We start from the raw sequence: 15,650 nt of genomic DNA, 5'->3' as shown, positions 1-15,650 counted from the left end.
CAAAATCTTGCTGTATTTGATATGAAGTAATTTTAGAAACATCAGATACACACACTAGCAACAAAGTGCTTCCTTCCTTCACGGAATGAAATAGCCAAATCAGATCAACTACTACCTGTGTCAAAACTACTATCTATTTCATCCAGAACCAATGAAAGTGATAAACAATAGGTGTCTAATAATTCTCAAAATATGAAGCAATTTCATTTTCACTAAAATTCACAGTTAATTTAGTGGCAATTAGGCAGGAAAATGGGAGTCAAGTGAATAGTATCTGGGAAGATTTCAACCACTTTGTTATTGGGAAAAGGATTTTTCATTGAAGCCATCTCTGTGATAGGTCAAATTCTCCACATACAACAGACTTGCATGATGAATAGACCTCATGTAATCTTCCCTTTTTTTGCTACTGTAAATCTTTGTACTATGTTCATCTCCTTGGCATATACATGTTTGTCGTCTTTTTGGTGCAGTCATCTTCGTTATCAATAGGAAAACTCACATAAGTATGCACACTGACACTGCGATTTGGAAACATACTATTCATGAATTGATTCATCTACTCTTTTGGGAATCCAACTGCAGAATAAAATCTCCACAAGTAAACCTGTTTTATTTCTTGTGACTTCAGGAGCTAATTGGTTGTAGACAGAAGCAGTTGTCTTGGAAAGACTGGGTTGAAAATGCAATTTGAAGACAGAAGTTCAGGACCAGTTTGGGGGTTTGAAAACAAACAATAAAAAACTTGTATTGTTCCCACAGTTGCTGCCAAGTACGATGACTTACAGAAATTCATGCTACCTGTGAGAACGACATTTATCACAAGAGTCATATAGAAAAAAAGAACAAAGACTAAGAGCAGAGAATTAGGCATTTGAGAGCAAGTTGGAGCAAAGAGAACTGTGAGAGAATGAATACGCAAACAGTTGTAACCTGCAATCTTTTCTATAAAGAAGAAGATTAGGGGCCTATAGCCCAGGATATAGAAAAGCCCTTTAGAGTTTCAGACGAAGGATTTAGCCTCCCACACTGGCACATTCAAAAATTGACACGTAATCTGGATTATACAGAAAAACTTCTTGTGAATTTGCAGATGAGTTATATTTCCACTGGAATGAGTATTCACAGAAGTCAATTGTATTGTTTGCGTATTTTTCTCTACAAGTTTTATTCTTAAAATTTAACACATATTCTTACAAAATAAAGAATTAAAAAAAAGCTCAGGACAGTTCAGTTTTTTGAAAGAAAAGGTATCAGTCCCTCTCTCAATATGTACTGATACCTTATCCATTGTAGCAAGCAGTCTTGCTGTTCAGATTTCTCTATGGTATTATCTTTAAGACATATTATCTATAACTATTATCTGTATCACCAAAAAGATTAATCTGTAACGTTTCCTAAATTACTTCTTGAAGCCAGATGAGCACTACTATCCTGTCATTACTATTTTCAGTTATAGCTATCATTTTGATCAGTTCTTGACAAACATGACATTGGGCATGCACATCCTCTTCCATGATGGAGAAAGAAAATACAGGAATACAAAGGACATAATGACTAAGAAAAATTTAGTTTGGTTTTCATGCAAAAACCAATGTGTCTTCTAGAATCTTTAGAAGTGAAAAGAAAAGCAGATCAAATAAACAGAGGCAAGTTTAAAGAATAAATGAAGCATAGTGCAAGCAGATTTCCCCAGATTTCTACATCAGAGAACAAACTAACCTGGGCTGGCTGGCAGCAATGAAATACTCCCTCCTGTCCTCCCCAAAAGAAGATGTCTATGTACTTTGCGACGAATTTATGATTCTCTTAAAACAAAAATAAAAAATCTTCCAAACCTAAACTCAGAGCAAACAGCAGGGTCTAGTAAAGTATCAGATAGACATTTCCTTTTGTTCTGAAATAGATATTTCCTTTTGATCTGAAATTTGTTTTAGTTACTTTGTTCTTATGCCAATAACTACTCCAGGAATTACTCTTCTAGGAAAAGCTCTTTAAGCCTCAAAAAGCAAGAATATGTTTACCATGTTTAAAAGCAATAAGTGTGTGGGAGAATTGGAAACATGAAGAAATAAAACTCTGCTTGTAACACTGACATTAGTGTTCAGAAAAGTTAACAAGAAAAGGTCATGGTCTGAAGTAGGTACAAAGGCAAGATATCCTACAGAGATGTTATCAGTTCTATCAACCAGGCGTATTTTAACAAAGAACTAATACCGCCCTGGCCTTAAAAGTCTGTAATATTAAAAAAGAACTTTTAGAGTATATTTAGTCCAACTCAACATTACTCCATCAATTTAACTGTTTCACTGTTGCACAATGTTGAGGATGTTTAAAAGCAGCATGTTACCTATGGAGACAATCACCTCTTAGTTACAAGAGAAAATTATGTCTATATGGAATATAAAACATTAGTATTTTTGATACTCTGTCTATGAAAGGTTTTACATAAACATAAGTTTTATCAAAAAGACACTCACAGATCCAGTTACATTTTTCCTCATTCTTTTACCTGTCCTCTAGCAAAAGTGATCAGGCTGTTTCTTGAGTTAAGCCATCGTTTTCCCGAGTCACTCTTTTCTCCTTGTATACAAAGATAGGCCTCACCAGTGGCATCTGCTTTCTTCAAGTCTCCCGTGTGCATATGGATTGCATATTCTACAACTTCAGAAAAAATACACATACAAAAACCAAAAGTCAGCAGGAGCAAATGATCCCTGTCTTCTTACCCAGCATCTGCATTATGCACCAAACCCTGGTAGAAAGCATTGCAAATTTTGTCTGAATCCCATACTGCGTCACAGAACAGGGATCACAGGTCTCTTCAGCCTTGGTGACATACATAAGCAAAATACATTCCTGCTGCATCACTCCCTGTTTGGCAATCCAGAGAATACAGATTTGTTCCGCCCTAACACCAGTCTCAGAAAATCAGCACTACTGGCTGCTGTTTGGGGCACAACATCTCCTGTGTCCTGCCCCCTTCCCCTAAGGTAGGGAGTCCCTTTCTAAGAAATACTTCATGTTTACATGCTCTTTGGGAAGTCTAAGTTCTGCCCTCTAAGACTATTTACTCATTTTTCTTTGTTCCTTCCTTCCCTCTGTGTGTATCATCTTCTCTTTGAAATGAAATGGGAGCTTACACTCATAAAGTGGCTTAGAAGAAAGCTGCGACCTGATTGTCTTAAGCTTTAAACTCATGCAATTATCTCCCCATGAAGGAACACATCAGGACTATCAAGCTTGCTCACTAGTCAGACCATAATGTTATTACAATGTTCTTGAAGTTAAAACACATTAATGTGAAACAGAACTAATGAATTAAAAATTCTTTCATCGGCTTTAATATATAAATAGAAAAAATCTTCATAATTTATATCGGTCTCCAAAGAACCTGCCATGTACTGTACAATAACCCACAAATACAGATCAGCCAAGTGAAATTTGAGTTTAAGGGAAAGCATTCCAGATTTTCTCAGCTGCGGTAATAGTATAGCGATTAGAAGAGACACCTGTGGCCACCATGTGGAGCTTCTGCTTCCTTGCTTCTTTCTGACACTTTATACAGAGGAGTGATGCAGGTGAGACCAGATTGCATTAACTCTGAGGAAACTTCATAGAAAACTCCTACATTCATTTTTAAATGACCTATTTTAGTCTATTTTAGTTTATAATGGAAACAAGGAAACACTTAAACAGAAGCAGGTCACAATCTCAGTATTCATGGTTATTTGCATCATTTTAGCAAGAAGCCAGGAAAAATAAGGTTTTCTGGGGGCTCGGTTTGTTTTTCCTTTAGTGTTGTAAGTCTGCTCTTACTCAGATTACAATAATAAATTTGTGCTCATTGGTATAATGCCGGTGCTGTCACTTCAGTAATCTAACTTCGGTGGCTATATTAGGAATATGATCTTTATGTAGTCAGCAGGAAAAGGCAAGTGCTGTAGAAAACACCCATGATGGTTTCCCATATATTCTAGGGATAGATACTAAAAGTTAGGAGTCTAAACTTAGACGGTCTGCACGTTCCTCTGCTTCCAACCACAAGCATCATTACTTTGGCTTAAGAAAAGAAGCCATTATCCTGCAAGAGCACAGGTTTGTAAAACACATCTTTCTAATATTTTTCAGGAGGAGGAAACCATTTTATACACTGTAAAATGCAAAGTCACATTCCGGATTGAGTAATAAGCAATATGCACACATACTAAGCATGTATTCAAGAATGCATCTGTCATCTCTTGAACTTTTTTTGTCACAAGCTTCAAGACCGACATTTTTTATTTTTTTTTAAGGGCTGAGCACCCTTAAAATCCAACATTTGGCAAGTACTGAGCTATCTTTGACTACTCCAAACGATTCAACTCCAACTCCCACAGCCTTCATTGCTGCCACAGTAAAGCAGATATAGACAACATCTAGACTATGTGACAGCTACATGCTGGAGAAAATCTTCCAGCTTCACTCTGCCGCGTGTTCCTACCTGGGACCTGGCTGGCTGTACAGCACCTGCTTTCCTGGGAAACACGTGTGTGTGAAGAAGGGAAATGGTGCTTTAGACAGACATGAAACCAAGGAGCAAATGAGAAGGACAATTAACAATACAAGCCAGAGAGCACTGAAATTCACATTATTCAAGTCTGAAATACGTATTTCAGTCTAAACTACATCACAGGATACACAAATATCTGAGTATAGATCTTGGAAACACCTGGTATTTTCAGCACGGTTTGCTTCTTGAATCAAATTTATTCGAAGGTAGAAATGGCCCAATTTAGCCAAACTGTACATCCTTTAAAAAGATATAATTATGAGAAATTTCTGGTACGTTTGAGAATGATTGTTAGAATCCAGAAGCTAAGGCTGTCATTTATTTTCATGCGTAGGTGATAGGAAAACAGGCAGGGGAAAAAAAAGTGTTCTGAGGATATTTATTTTTAAGCTTTTCTTACAGCTCTTTTCACAAGTTGGTGCTATTCATATTGAGTGTTATAGCAAAAGGCCTGAATTCAAATATTGTGATATCTTATATAGCTATTTCTTTGTATGTCTAAAATTAAAAGGTCACATCACTGGAACAAGGGTCCTAAAGGGTGGGTTTGCATACTGATTGAGAAAATTAATATCTAAAAGGATTCATTAAATAATAAAGGCTGTATCAGGCTGCTAATAAAAGTGTGCTCATTGCTATAAACTTCTGAAATGTCTTTGTTTCTCTTAATCTTTTACTACATGGGGGTGATACCTGAAAAAAACTGTTTTCTGAAAAGTAACTTTATTTCACTGCAACACTATTTTGCTTTGCTACAGGGACTTCCCCTGGGATATTTTTTTTTTTTTATCATGTAAACCAAGAGCTGGGAAAGTATTTGTAAATGACAGCATCGCTCATGTTTGACGATAAGAAGTAAATCGAGAGTTTTTCTAGAATGGGGCCCTAATGTATCTCATCTCTTTCTTCAAGGTGGTTAAATATGCGCTGCCTGGAGAAAGACAACATAACTGCATTAAAACCGGTGTAGTGACACAGACTTGCTCTTGCTGGAGATCCAGATAGTTGAAAGTAAATGAGCTGTCCAGGTGACTCTTTGGCATTTAGCCAACGGCATTTTTGCTTTTAAAGGAGTTAGGATATGAAGGTAAGACTCTGTGTTATTCATCTAGAGTGTTGCCTTGCCCATATACCTCGTTCGTATAAGCAGATTTGTTGAAGTCAAAAGGCTACTTGCGTGAATAAAATCAGAAGAGTTTGGTCTGAAGATCTGATCACTTATGTAGGATGGATTAGAAATCACAGTGCTCACAATTATCTTTACTGCTTTTGTCCGGAATCATTTGTCTACTTAACCATGGGCTTGGCTTTACGCATACAAGTAATACTCAAAGGTGACAGACACTGAAAATTAGAAACATACCTAATGTTTGTTGAGTCAGTATTTTCAGGTGAATCTGCTGAATCTATTGATGCATAATCTAAAGCTCAGTGTAGTCACAGCAAAAGGACTTCCACTATTATAGGTGAAACAAAAACATACAAAGTAACCCCAGCGAAGGAAGGCATAACACAGGAGATGATGGGAAATGGGGTAAAAGTTCTTACGGTGAGTTTGGGACCATTATCACTCTCAGATGAACAACATACCCCAACAAAAATCTACTGAAATAAGATGTTCAATTCAACCTTGCTGTCCTTTTCTCTTCCCAATCCTATTTATAAAAGTTCTGTTTCAGATGTAAGCCAACATAGTGTGAAACTGAAAGTGATCACCTAGTGCCCATTAAAAAGGGGGGAAAAACATGAATTAAAGATAGGACAGAAGGTGTTGCTTTGAATTTGCCTTTTTTTGGTGGTTGTTGAATTTACTATGTACTATGTATTCCAATATCATTTATTGTTATAATTCAGTAATATTTGCCCACAGAACTCCCAATAGCCTTTCAAGGCTGAACAGTTTAAATGATACAATCACATCCTTTCTGAATATCAGAGGCTTCGTTTTACACCACTGTGAATTTAGCTTTGTAATGAAATGGGGCAATGCAGGTAATTTTTCCAATAGGGGGGCAAACAGTAAGAGAAGCTGATGGGGAGGAAATGAGCTGTCAAATGAACTCCTCTTCCTCCTGTTGGAGCTCTCAAGACTGTTTCTTTTACTGCTATCCTCTGTAGATTGTCAAGTTCTCCATGGAAAAGTGGGAGGGATGAGAATGCAAGTGGAGCAGTGTAGGGTGCTGTATTTCAGAGCTGTTGGATATAGCTGGCAGGGATTTTTTTTTCTTAGGCTTCTGCAAAAATTCTACTCTACAAAATAGTAAAATAAATAGAAAAAGGAGATATGGGGAATGAGTTTTCCAGAGATTATTGTCACAATTCCTCATTGAATCAGTTTTGGTTTTAAACGAATGTTAGGCAACTAAGAATCAAAGATGAGAAGAGTAAGCAGGGATATTTTTTAAATGTTCATTTGGTTCTGTGGCAAAAAAAATGTGTAAAACTAAATTTGATGCCTAATTTATCACATAAGAAGTCTCAAAACATTAAAATCACCCTTTCTGTGAAATTAAAGGTTTGGGACAAGATCCTCAATTGATTCAGCCACACAGCTAATACGCTCAAGACAGTAGAGCAAATCATTTTATGCCTGTTGAATATCTGATCTTATTAATCTAGTCAGAAGTACAGGGTTCATCTAACCTACGCAACGGAGTGTAGTAGAAAGATGCCTGAGCGAGGAGGAATTTGAATCAGTAAATGCAGGCAGAACAGCATGACTCGCTTCACCATCTCTAGGCCTGAGCCAGTGTGGTTCATGCTAGTTTGGTGCCATGCTTGAGCTAATAAGCCCAACGAGTCAAAAGACTCCATTAGCCCTCTGTGCTTGAACACATCATGGTACACTACTACATAATAACGATCTATTGTGATTAACAAAGCAGTGGAAATGTTATGCTTTATCTATTAATTACAAAAAACATGAAGTTGGGTGATTTTTAATAAATGTTTGTTAATACAGATGTTTCTTAGCACAGATGTTAAGCACTTAAACCCCTCAAATTCTTATGTTATCGGACTTTACTGGGGAAGCGAGGAGGAACAGGATGTCAGTAGACTCCAGACAAAAACCACTTCATTTGCATCGCAGGAGCCTAATGTCAGCCAAAAGAGGCCAGTTCACAAATGGTCTTAAAAATCCTTTAGTAAAGAGAAGGTAACAATTTTCTTCAGTAGTTATTTTGAGAGCTACATGTTGCAAAGTTCTTACTCTAGCTTCAAATAGCTCCTATTGCTGTATGACTCCTGGTGCACGCCTTCAACTGCAGTCACAAATAGTGGCATTGTAAAAATCATCAAGACATTATCTAGAAATCGTCAAAGAATATGCAGTCTAATAGCAAGCATTTCCAAAATGTTAATTGTTATTGTGTGCACTGACTTCACCCCAGTGTGTTAATATGCACATCAATCATAGAACCTTCATGGTTGGAAAAGACCTTTGAGATCATTGAGTCCAACCATACACACACACACAAAAATCAAACCAAACCAAAACAAAACCAAAAACCAACCAAACAACCTACAATCTCTGCCACTAGAGCATGCCCTGAAGCACCACATCTAGACGTTTCTTTAATATCTCTAGGGATGGTGACTCAACCACCTCCCTGGGCAGGCTGTTCCAGTGCATGACCACTCTTTCAGTAAAGTCATTCTTCCTAATATCTAACCTAAACCTCCCCTGCCGCAACTTCAGACCATTTCCTCTGGTCCTGTCATTATTCACCTGGGAGAAGAGGCCAACACCCACCTCTCTCCAACCTCCTTTCAGGTAGTTGTAGAGGGCAATGAGGTCTCCCCTCAGCCTCCTCTTCTCCAAGCTAAACATGCCCAGCTCCCTCAGCCTCTCCTCATATGACCTGGTCTCCAGACCCTTCACCAGCCTGGTAGCTCTCCTCTGGACACGCTCCAGCACTTCAATGTCCCTCTTGTACAGAGGGGCCCAGAACTGAACACAGTACTCGAGGTGAGGCCTCACCAGTGCCGAGTACAGAGGCACCATCACTTCCCTGCTCCTGCTGGCCACGCTATTCCTGATACAAGCCAGAATGCTGTTGGCCTTCTTGGCCACCTGGGCACACTGCTGGATCAATGTCTTGCATAGAATTACCACAGAATTCATAAAAGAAATTAATCCATGTCTTTTAGTCCAAAGTCCAAAACGGTGCATGACAAATAATTTGGCCCATGATACAGGTAGGCTACAATAATGTGCTCACAAACCCTAGGATGGACAGACTAAAAAAAAGAAATGAAAAAAAATTGCTTCTGTGATACTAGCTAGTATCCAGAATACAAATTCAGCTCTGAGATAATCCCACAGAACCTAACAAAATTATGCAATAGAATCATTTGACCTTGTATTTTTAACATCATTGTATCTGGTGTATCTGGGGAGCTACCTACAGTGTGGGCTTGGGCACTCACTTTTAAGAAAAAATATTCCTACAGATAGAAGAAAAAGCAATTTCAGAGATTCACGTGTAAATTTTGTTTGTTTTTTTTCTTTTTCATTTGTTTACTTTTAATTATTAAGAATAATAATGATAGCTAATATGATAGGATTTACTGGGCAACGAAAAATCATACTCAACCCCCACCATATGAGGTGGGATATGCATGAGACACGGACAGAGGACACATTAGAGCTCAAGAAGAAATGAAAAAACATGAAACAAGTGTGTTTGTAGATGCAGGGAAAAACTGGGAGTGGCCACTGCTTTTAACAAAGGAATTGCAATTTTCCTGAAGATTGCAAATTAGCATAGACATGTATTTTTGCTTTGCTAAATCTCATGGAATCACTTAGTTTAGAATAGAAGTAATTATATCAGTATGCCCTTCCTTACAACCAGGCAATTGACAATTACTGATAAAGGTTACTATTTATTTGGATGCTTAGTTTTTAGCATTTACTTTACTTCCTTTAAAGCTATATACCTGTTGTTTTCTTGATTGACACAATTCAAAATTGTTCTTTTGTCATTATTCTATCAAGACATTCATTGAAGACATCTCCATAAATGGATGTCTCTCTCGGAAAATTAATGAGAGCAATCACATAAAAATGAATGTTTTTTTTCTCTAGTAATCAAACTGGAATACAAGTAAGAAGCTGACAGAAATTTTAGACTGAATTAGTATTGGGGCTACAAAGAATGAGACTGATATTAACACTTCCAGTTATAGATCACTGGACTCCACTAAATGGTTTGTAAGGAGTTTCCTAGGTTAGTGGATACTACCCATCTATGGAACAATTTTTGAGGGAGAGTACATGCACATCTTTTCCCAAGAAACTTTCTAAGAAAAAACACCTTAACTTCCTAATATACCGCAAAACTGAATTGCTTTACAAATCAGGATAATGCTGTCTGACAGTATCTCCATTTAGTTCTTAGGGGTGCATTCTAGAATTCTTTTTGTTCAAATTTCTGGAGTTTTTATATGTAGTTAAGCATTTAGAAATTTTGAATTCTGAAAATAATTACCAATACTTGCAATTTTTCCCAGTCATTGATAAAGAAATTGGGGCAATAGAGCTTTTTAACAAGCTCTAGATTTACTATATTCAGCATTGTACATCTTGCATATATTACATCCAATATCCAATGTTATTTTGAATCTGACAGATCAAAACCCTAAAATAACAATTTTTTCATTAAATGAATACAGGGCTACTAATTGCTTAAAATTATGCAACCCCGCACAAAACCAGAGATTTAAAAGGTCTTCAGTGTTCTGTTTGTTCAAGTTTCAGCTTTAAATGGGATGAAAAATTTAGGAAAATCTCCTTAGAGAATAGCATGCAAAAGCTCACATGGAATATTTTATTCCTTTTCCTGGGCCGCTTCCATCTTTTTCTATTAGTTTCTGCTTAAGCAGAACACTCTTTGTACTATAGCCTCTAGCAATAAACCTCTTAACTGTCACTAAAAGCTTCAATATATGATCTTTACTATCCCCATCAATCCTCTTTTATTCTAATGAGCTGGATAGATGGGAAGCCTGTTCTTAAATAGCTAGTGATCAAGTTATCTGTATGGAATTGGTTGTTTCTCTCCGTATTCCTGGGGGGTTGGGAGAAATCACTTCATTATCTCTCTGGCATCATACAATTCACACGTGTTACTAACAGCAGAGAAACATGCAACTTACTATACATTTTTGTAGAATATTACTTGCTGTGCTATTTCTCCTCAGCATCAATAAATTACTAGTGCAATTGAAATTCTTGGATATCTCTTTGCTTGCTAATTGTAACACATTTTTAAAATTCTGTCTCTGTCTTGTAGGGGGTCTTTGCAATTCTTTCATTCTTAAAAAAATTACTATGTTTCTAGGTCACATACATTTCTTTATGAATCAAAGATTTAGGTAATATCACACAGTAGATGATATTTTGTATACATCTTCAGCTGACGTAGCATTAATTTAAAGAGATAATAAGTAATCAAGTGCTAAAACTGGAACATCATCTAACATGAAAGAAGCCAAATCCTGTGTTTGGTGGTAGCAGTTACAGCATCTGTCATAATCCTGATAGCAATGATTTCTGTTTTTTCAGCTTTCTTTTGTGATAAATGCATGTGCAAAACCATCATATTCCTTAATATCAAATTCTTGCGGAATCCTCACACAGTATTTTAGACCCAGAAGAGATATACTGGTATTCCAGTGACAGATCCTGACCCCAATAACAAAAAAGGACTTAGCTTACCAGGCAAAGGCTCCTGATCTGCATAGAGAGCTGGCAGTTCCACACATTTGTCTTCATTAGGGTTGAACCAGCAGTCAAAAGCTAAATACATCTCTTCGTTTGTGCCTGTGTGCTTCATATGCAGTAAATCTAAGTGCCATGGCTGTTCTAGCTCACGATGTGGGCCAGTTACCTGAACTTTGTATATGGACCCAATATTTGCCAGTTCATCCTATGTGAGCAAATAGAGAAGATGAAATGGATCTCATTGTAATTGTGCCAGATCAAGTGTAGTTGACAGTTGTATGCAACAGTTGAACAAACTTCAGTAGTTAAAGAACGGGGGCAGATTTATAACTGCTACTATTTTTCCCCTTTCTAATCCATACAAAATTGATTTACTAACGTGAATGAGGAGATGGAATCCCTGAGTTTTGATATCAGGGAATGAGTGATGGCAGTCACTGCTGGAATTTGTACACGGAACAAGGCACAGTGTTCATACATATCACACTGATTCAGTAGACTATTTGCAGGCACAGAAGCTTTAGTCAATTCTAAAAATTTTGAACACTATTAGAAATATTTTTTGTCACTTGTGGTATAAAAATGGTGCAATTAACTATAAATTTGGAGGAGAATTAATTCAATTTTGAGGAAACATCCAAGAGATCCTCCATCTTCACCCTAAATCATGTTTTCATATAGAAGCTGTCCATTAGAATTTTCCTTTTCTTAGATTCATTCTTGAGAAAAAATCCCCTAGATATACTGGGGATAGTACAACATCTCTATGGCCATCGCCTGAGTAAGTTAAAGTAGAGGAGGCCTTAGATAACTGTAATATTTTTTTTTAAACCAATTGTTTTTCCCTGTAAGGGAAAAAGAAGGGAAAAACAGAAGCTGTCTTTTCCTCTTTCTGTTCTCTACTTCTCATATTCTTTCCCCTTCCGCTTTCATTTCAAATACTGGCCAACTGGAAGTGCATGTGACCTGACTTCAGCCTTTCCTCTGAGAAGACACTTCCAGTTTCATACTATTTCTTTGTATTTACCAGAGGCTATTGGAAATAACTTGGATCATGTTTATGGCCTAGGCTCGTCAGCTTAGTTCCTCTTTCATCAAAGAAAAAAGGAACACCAAAACCCAGCCAATTATTTCTTTAGCTCAAACATTAAGTTCAATTTATGTGACTAGTAGAAAGAAGAACCAGGAAACAGATTCTTCACTCACAATTCCAAGACTGCTTTCTGATGAACCCCAAATGAAAAGTCACATATTTTCACATGCTCTTTGAGCTTTTTGACAGGGCTGTCTTCATGCCCTTTTTTTTTTTTTCCTGATTTTTCTCTTGCTACCTGCTTCTACAGTTCCAGCAGTCAATCCTGAAGAAACATCTTTCACGACGTGGCTTCATGGACATAATTCTCTGATAGAAAGCTGGTTTGTGATGTTCCCACTTCCCTGTCTGCCCACTTGCCTCAGTCCTGCCTTACATTTTGTTTCTGCAGCCGCAGGATGAACCAATCAAGGTTAAAACAAAGGCTGAGGAACCAATCAAAGTTAAAACTTCCAGTTTTCTCACAGGCATTAGCCACTTCCTCAAAACCCACAATGGACAACAGAAGGATGGAACAAGCATTACAACAACGGGACAAGTAGTAGTCACACTTCCCCTAAATATTGTCCTAGCTTCCAGCACTTTGTGGCTCAGGGATCTCCTGAGCCAGAGGATGTGTCTGCAGTGTTTACCTTCAGGTCAGTTCCAAATGCTACTGAACTGGTCTTTCATGGAGAGCAAAACCAGAAAAGTGTAAGAGTAACACAGCATTGGCACTGGGAAGGAATTATATCTACAAGAGGGAAGTAAGAGCATTGGGAAAAGAAGCAGGCTACAATTCAATGGAAGTGGACCTCAGACGCTTGTTAATATTTCAGTTAATGGGTAATAGGATGAAGTGAAGACAAATGGTGGAAGGGCAGAAGAACTGCATAAAGGAGAAAACTTGTGGGTAAAAAGGACCTGATCAAGAGGAAAAAAAATGATAATGACAGGCAAAAAAAAAAAAAAAAAGAGAGAAACTATGCAAAAAAAGGCAGTTAGCCCAAGGAAACGTGGTGGCAGGTATGAGAGACATGAACTTTAAGTTTCATCTCATTTATGATTCTTCCTTCTCCACCATCATCCCCAAAAGCTCTATAGTATCCCATGGCATATTGCACGTTTACAAATTACTTACTTTTGTAAGATCAATCAAACCTGTAAATCAGTACCTGCAGTGTGGTATATACTGTGATATGCACCAAGGGACCAATTCGCTCACTTAAGCATTCTCAGTACGAGACATTGGGAGAACCTGCTCGTTTGAAAAGCATTGTTCGAGTGACAGTGTTACTCCCTAGAAACAAAAATGATGACCTGTGCCAAACTACACAGAGGACTTAAAAATCAATTTGGCCGTTTAAAGAAACAATTTATCTCAGAATTAAGTGGGTTATCAGCTACACGATTCTTAGGCTTTTCTTTCAATAGAGAAAGGTTGAAGTACTTTGATCTGAATTGCTTTTCCTGTAACTTGAAGCGGCAACTTTTTGTGACTCAGGTTGCCGTAGAAGATAAAAGAAAGGCATATTGGATGGTCTTCATTGCTCAAGTCAGATCCAGTGATGTCCATTATCCAGAGACCTGACGACTTCATGTCGATTTCAGGCAGTTTAGGACTAGAAGTCAATCTTCTACCTTCAAAAATTATCAAAGAGAAAGAGGAAAGATGACAGCATGAGAGAATGGCATAATATAGCAGGACCACAGCCTTTACGGTACACAAACTCTATTTGCAGGTTATATTGTATCTATAGCAACAGTTTACTAAGAATAACACATCAATACCTTTATTATATTTTTTGCCAAGAATTTAACAGCTTAATGTTCCTTCTGTGTTTAAAATTTAGTTTCAGAGGTATTTTCTTGATGCCAAGATCTTTTCCTTGTCATGTTTGGAAGTAATTGCTAAGAGAACATTCAGTCACCTTTTAGAGGTCTAATTAATTGTTCTTTAAAAAAAGCAATCAATGTTACTAAAACCAATTTATCATTTAGAAGCACCAGCCATCTGTAGCATGTAGGCACCTAATGCAAAATGAATAACACTAATGAACTCTGCTTGTAACTAAATCATACCTAGCAATATAATATGTGCTGTAACAGTGCGAGACCAACAGGTAATCCTGTAATAAACATACAAAAATATTTGCCAGATCCTCAGAAGATCAATATTACTATCTCCCTCTCTTTTTCTTCATTAATTGCTGTTGTCCTGCATTTTCATTCTGTTTTAACCATTCTACAGGAAATGAAAACGATTTAATAGAAACGCACAGCTCAGTAAAATGTACTTTCTACAACTCAGAAAAACTACACAACTACATCCTTATCTATGATGGGCACCTTATGTTTTTAAGCTGTCTTACTCCCTCTGGACAAACTTTTGTAGCTCATTTACTTTACACGGAATTGTTTTCACAGGATTGAAGCAAGGAATTTTTTCTACTAGTTCTAAATGCCTAAAGGTCCTGCTGCAAATGTTCTTTTCCCAAATACGTCCAGGTTTAGATTTGCACAAATTGTGGTGTAGTAAGCTTGAAATGAGCAAAAACCGAGCATACCAGAACTGTTGCTTTGTGCTGTGGAATAATACCACAGGTAAAGACAAGGCTTATTTCACTAAAGTAACTTTTCTCTGGATTTTAAATGAAATCCTAAGCTACCTGAAAAGTGGTGCATAAAACTTCAGCTACTTATCCTCATGAGGCACACACCCCAAACTCTCATCTGCTTTAAATCTTTCACTGCAATATGCTATATTTAATTTGGAAGGCAAGTGTTCCACACACAACACAGTGACAAGATAGAATTTTACTAACTTTGACCTTACCAGGTGTGGTTTTGCTATAATAGTAAGATCAAACTGAAAATTCAAACTGAAATTTTCAACAAAAGAAAGATACTATAGAGATCTGAAAGAGCTATAGCCAAATTTTAATATATATATATATACACACACATACAAAAACAGGCAGGCCAGTTTTGCAAAAGAGCTTACCAACTGTCACAATCTCACACACAGTCTCACATAATCCCAGATGAGTATCAAGCCAGTTCCACAATGGGAAGACCCATTCTTTGTCTGAGTCTTGTGATTCCTTGACTGTTACCATCTTGAGGTACATCCCAGCCCCATAGCCTTCTCCATCATGTCCTATGACCACTTTTTGCAAATGACTCAGAGAAACAGCTTCAACCAAAAATGAATCCACCTGCAAAAAAGGGAAATACTTAATGAAACAGAGTTAGGACCAGGGTTTGCTTGAACTTCAGGGAAAATGTAGTCCAGG

General features: G+C 37.3%; 1 protein-coding gene across 1 annotated transcript in view; it reads right to left on the bottom strand.

The window, feature by feature from the left end:
* Nucleotides 1-15,650, bottom strand: part of LOC134511988 (lipoxygenase homology domain-containing protein 1-like) — a 143,817-nt gene that overhangs the window by 57,125 nt on the left and 71,042 nt on the right. The window contains exons 20-23 of the mRNA XM_063326878.1: nt 15,359-15,572; nt 13,805-13,995; nt 11,277-11,487; nt 2,513-2,664 (exon numbers count right to left, since the gene is read on the bottom strand). Coding sequence (XP_063182948.1) covers nt 2,513-2,664; nt 11,277-11,487; nt 13,805-13,995; nt 15,359-15,572 — 768 coding nt within the window. The remainder of the gene's footprint in view (nt 1-2,512; nt 2,665-11,276; nt 11,488-13,804; nt 13,996-15,358; nt 15,573-15,650) is intronic.

The sequence above is a fragment of the Chroicocephalus ridibundus genome, chromosome 2 (genome assembly GCF_963924245.1).
Source record: "Chroicocephalus ridibundus chromosome 2, bChrRid1.1, whole genome shotgun sequence".
NCBI lineage: Eukaryota > Metazoa > Chordata > Aves > Charadriiformes > Laridae > Chroicocephalus > Chroicocephalus ridibundus.
Note: the sequence above shows the minus strand (reverse complement) of the source record. Positions and strands in the feature narration are given on the sequence as shown.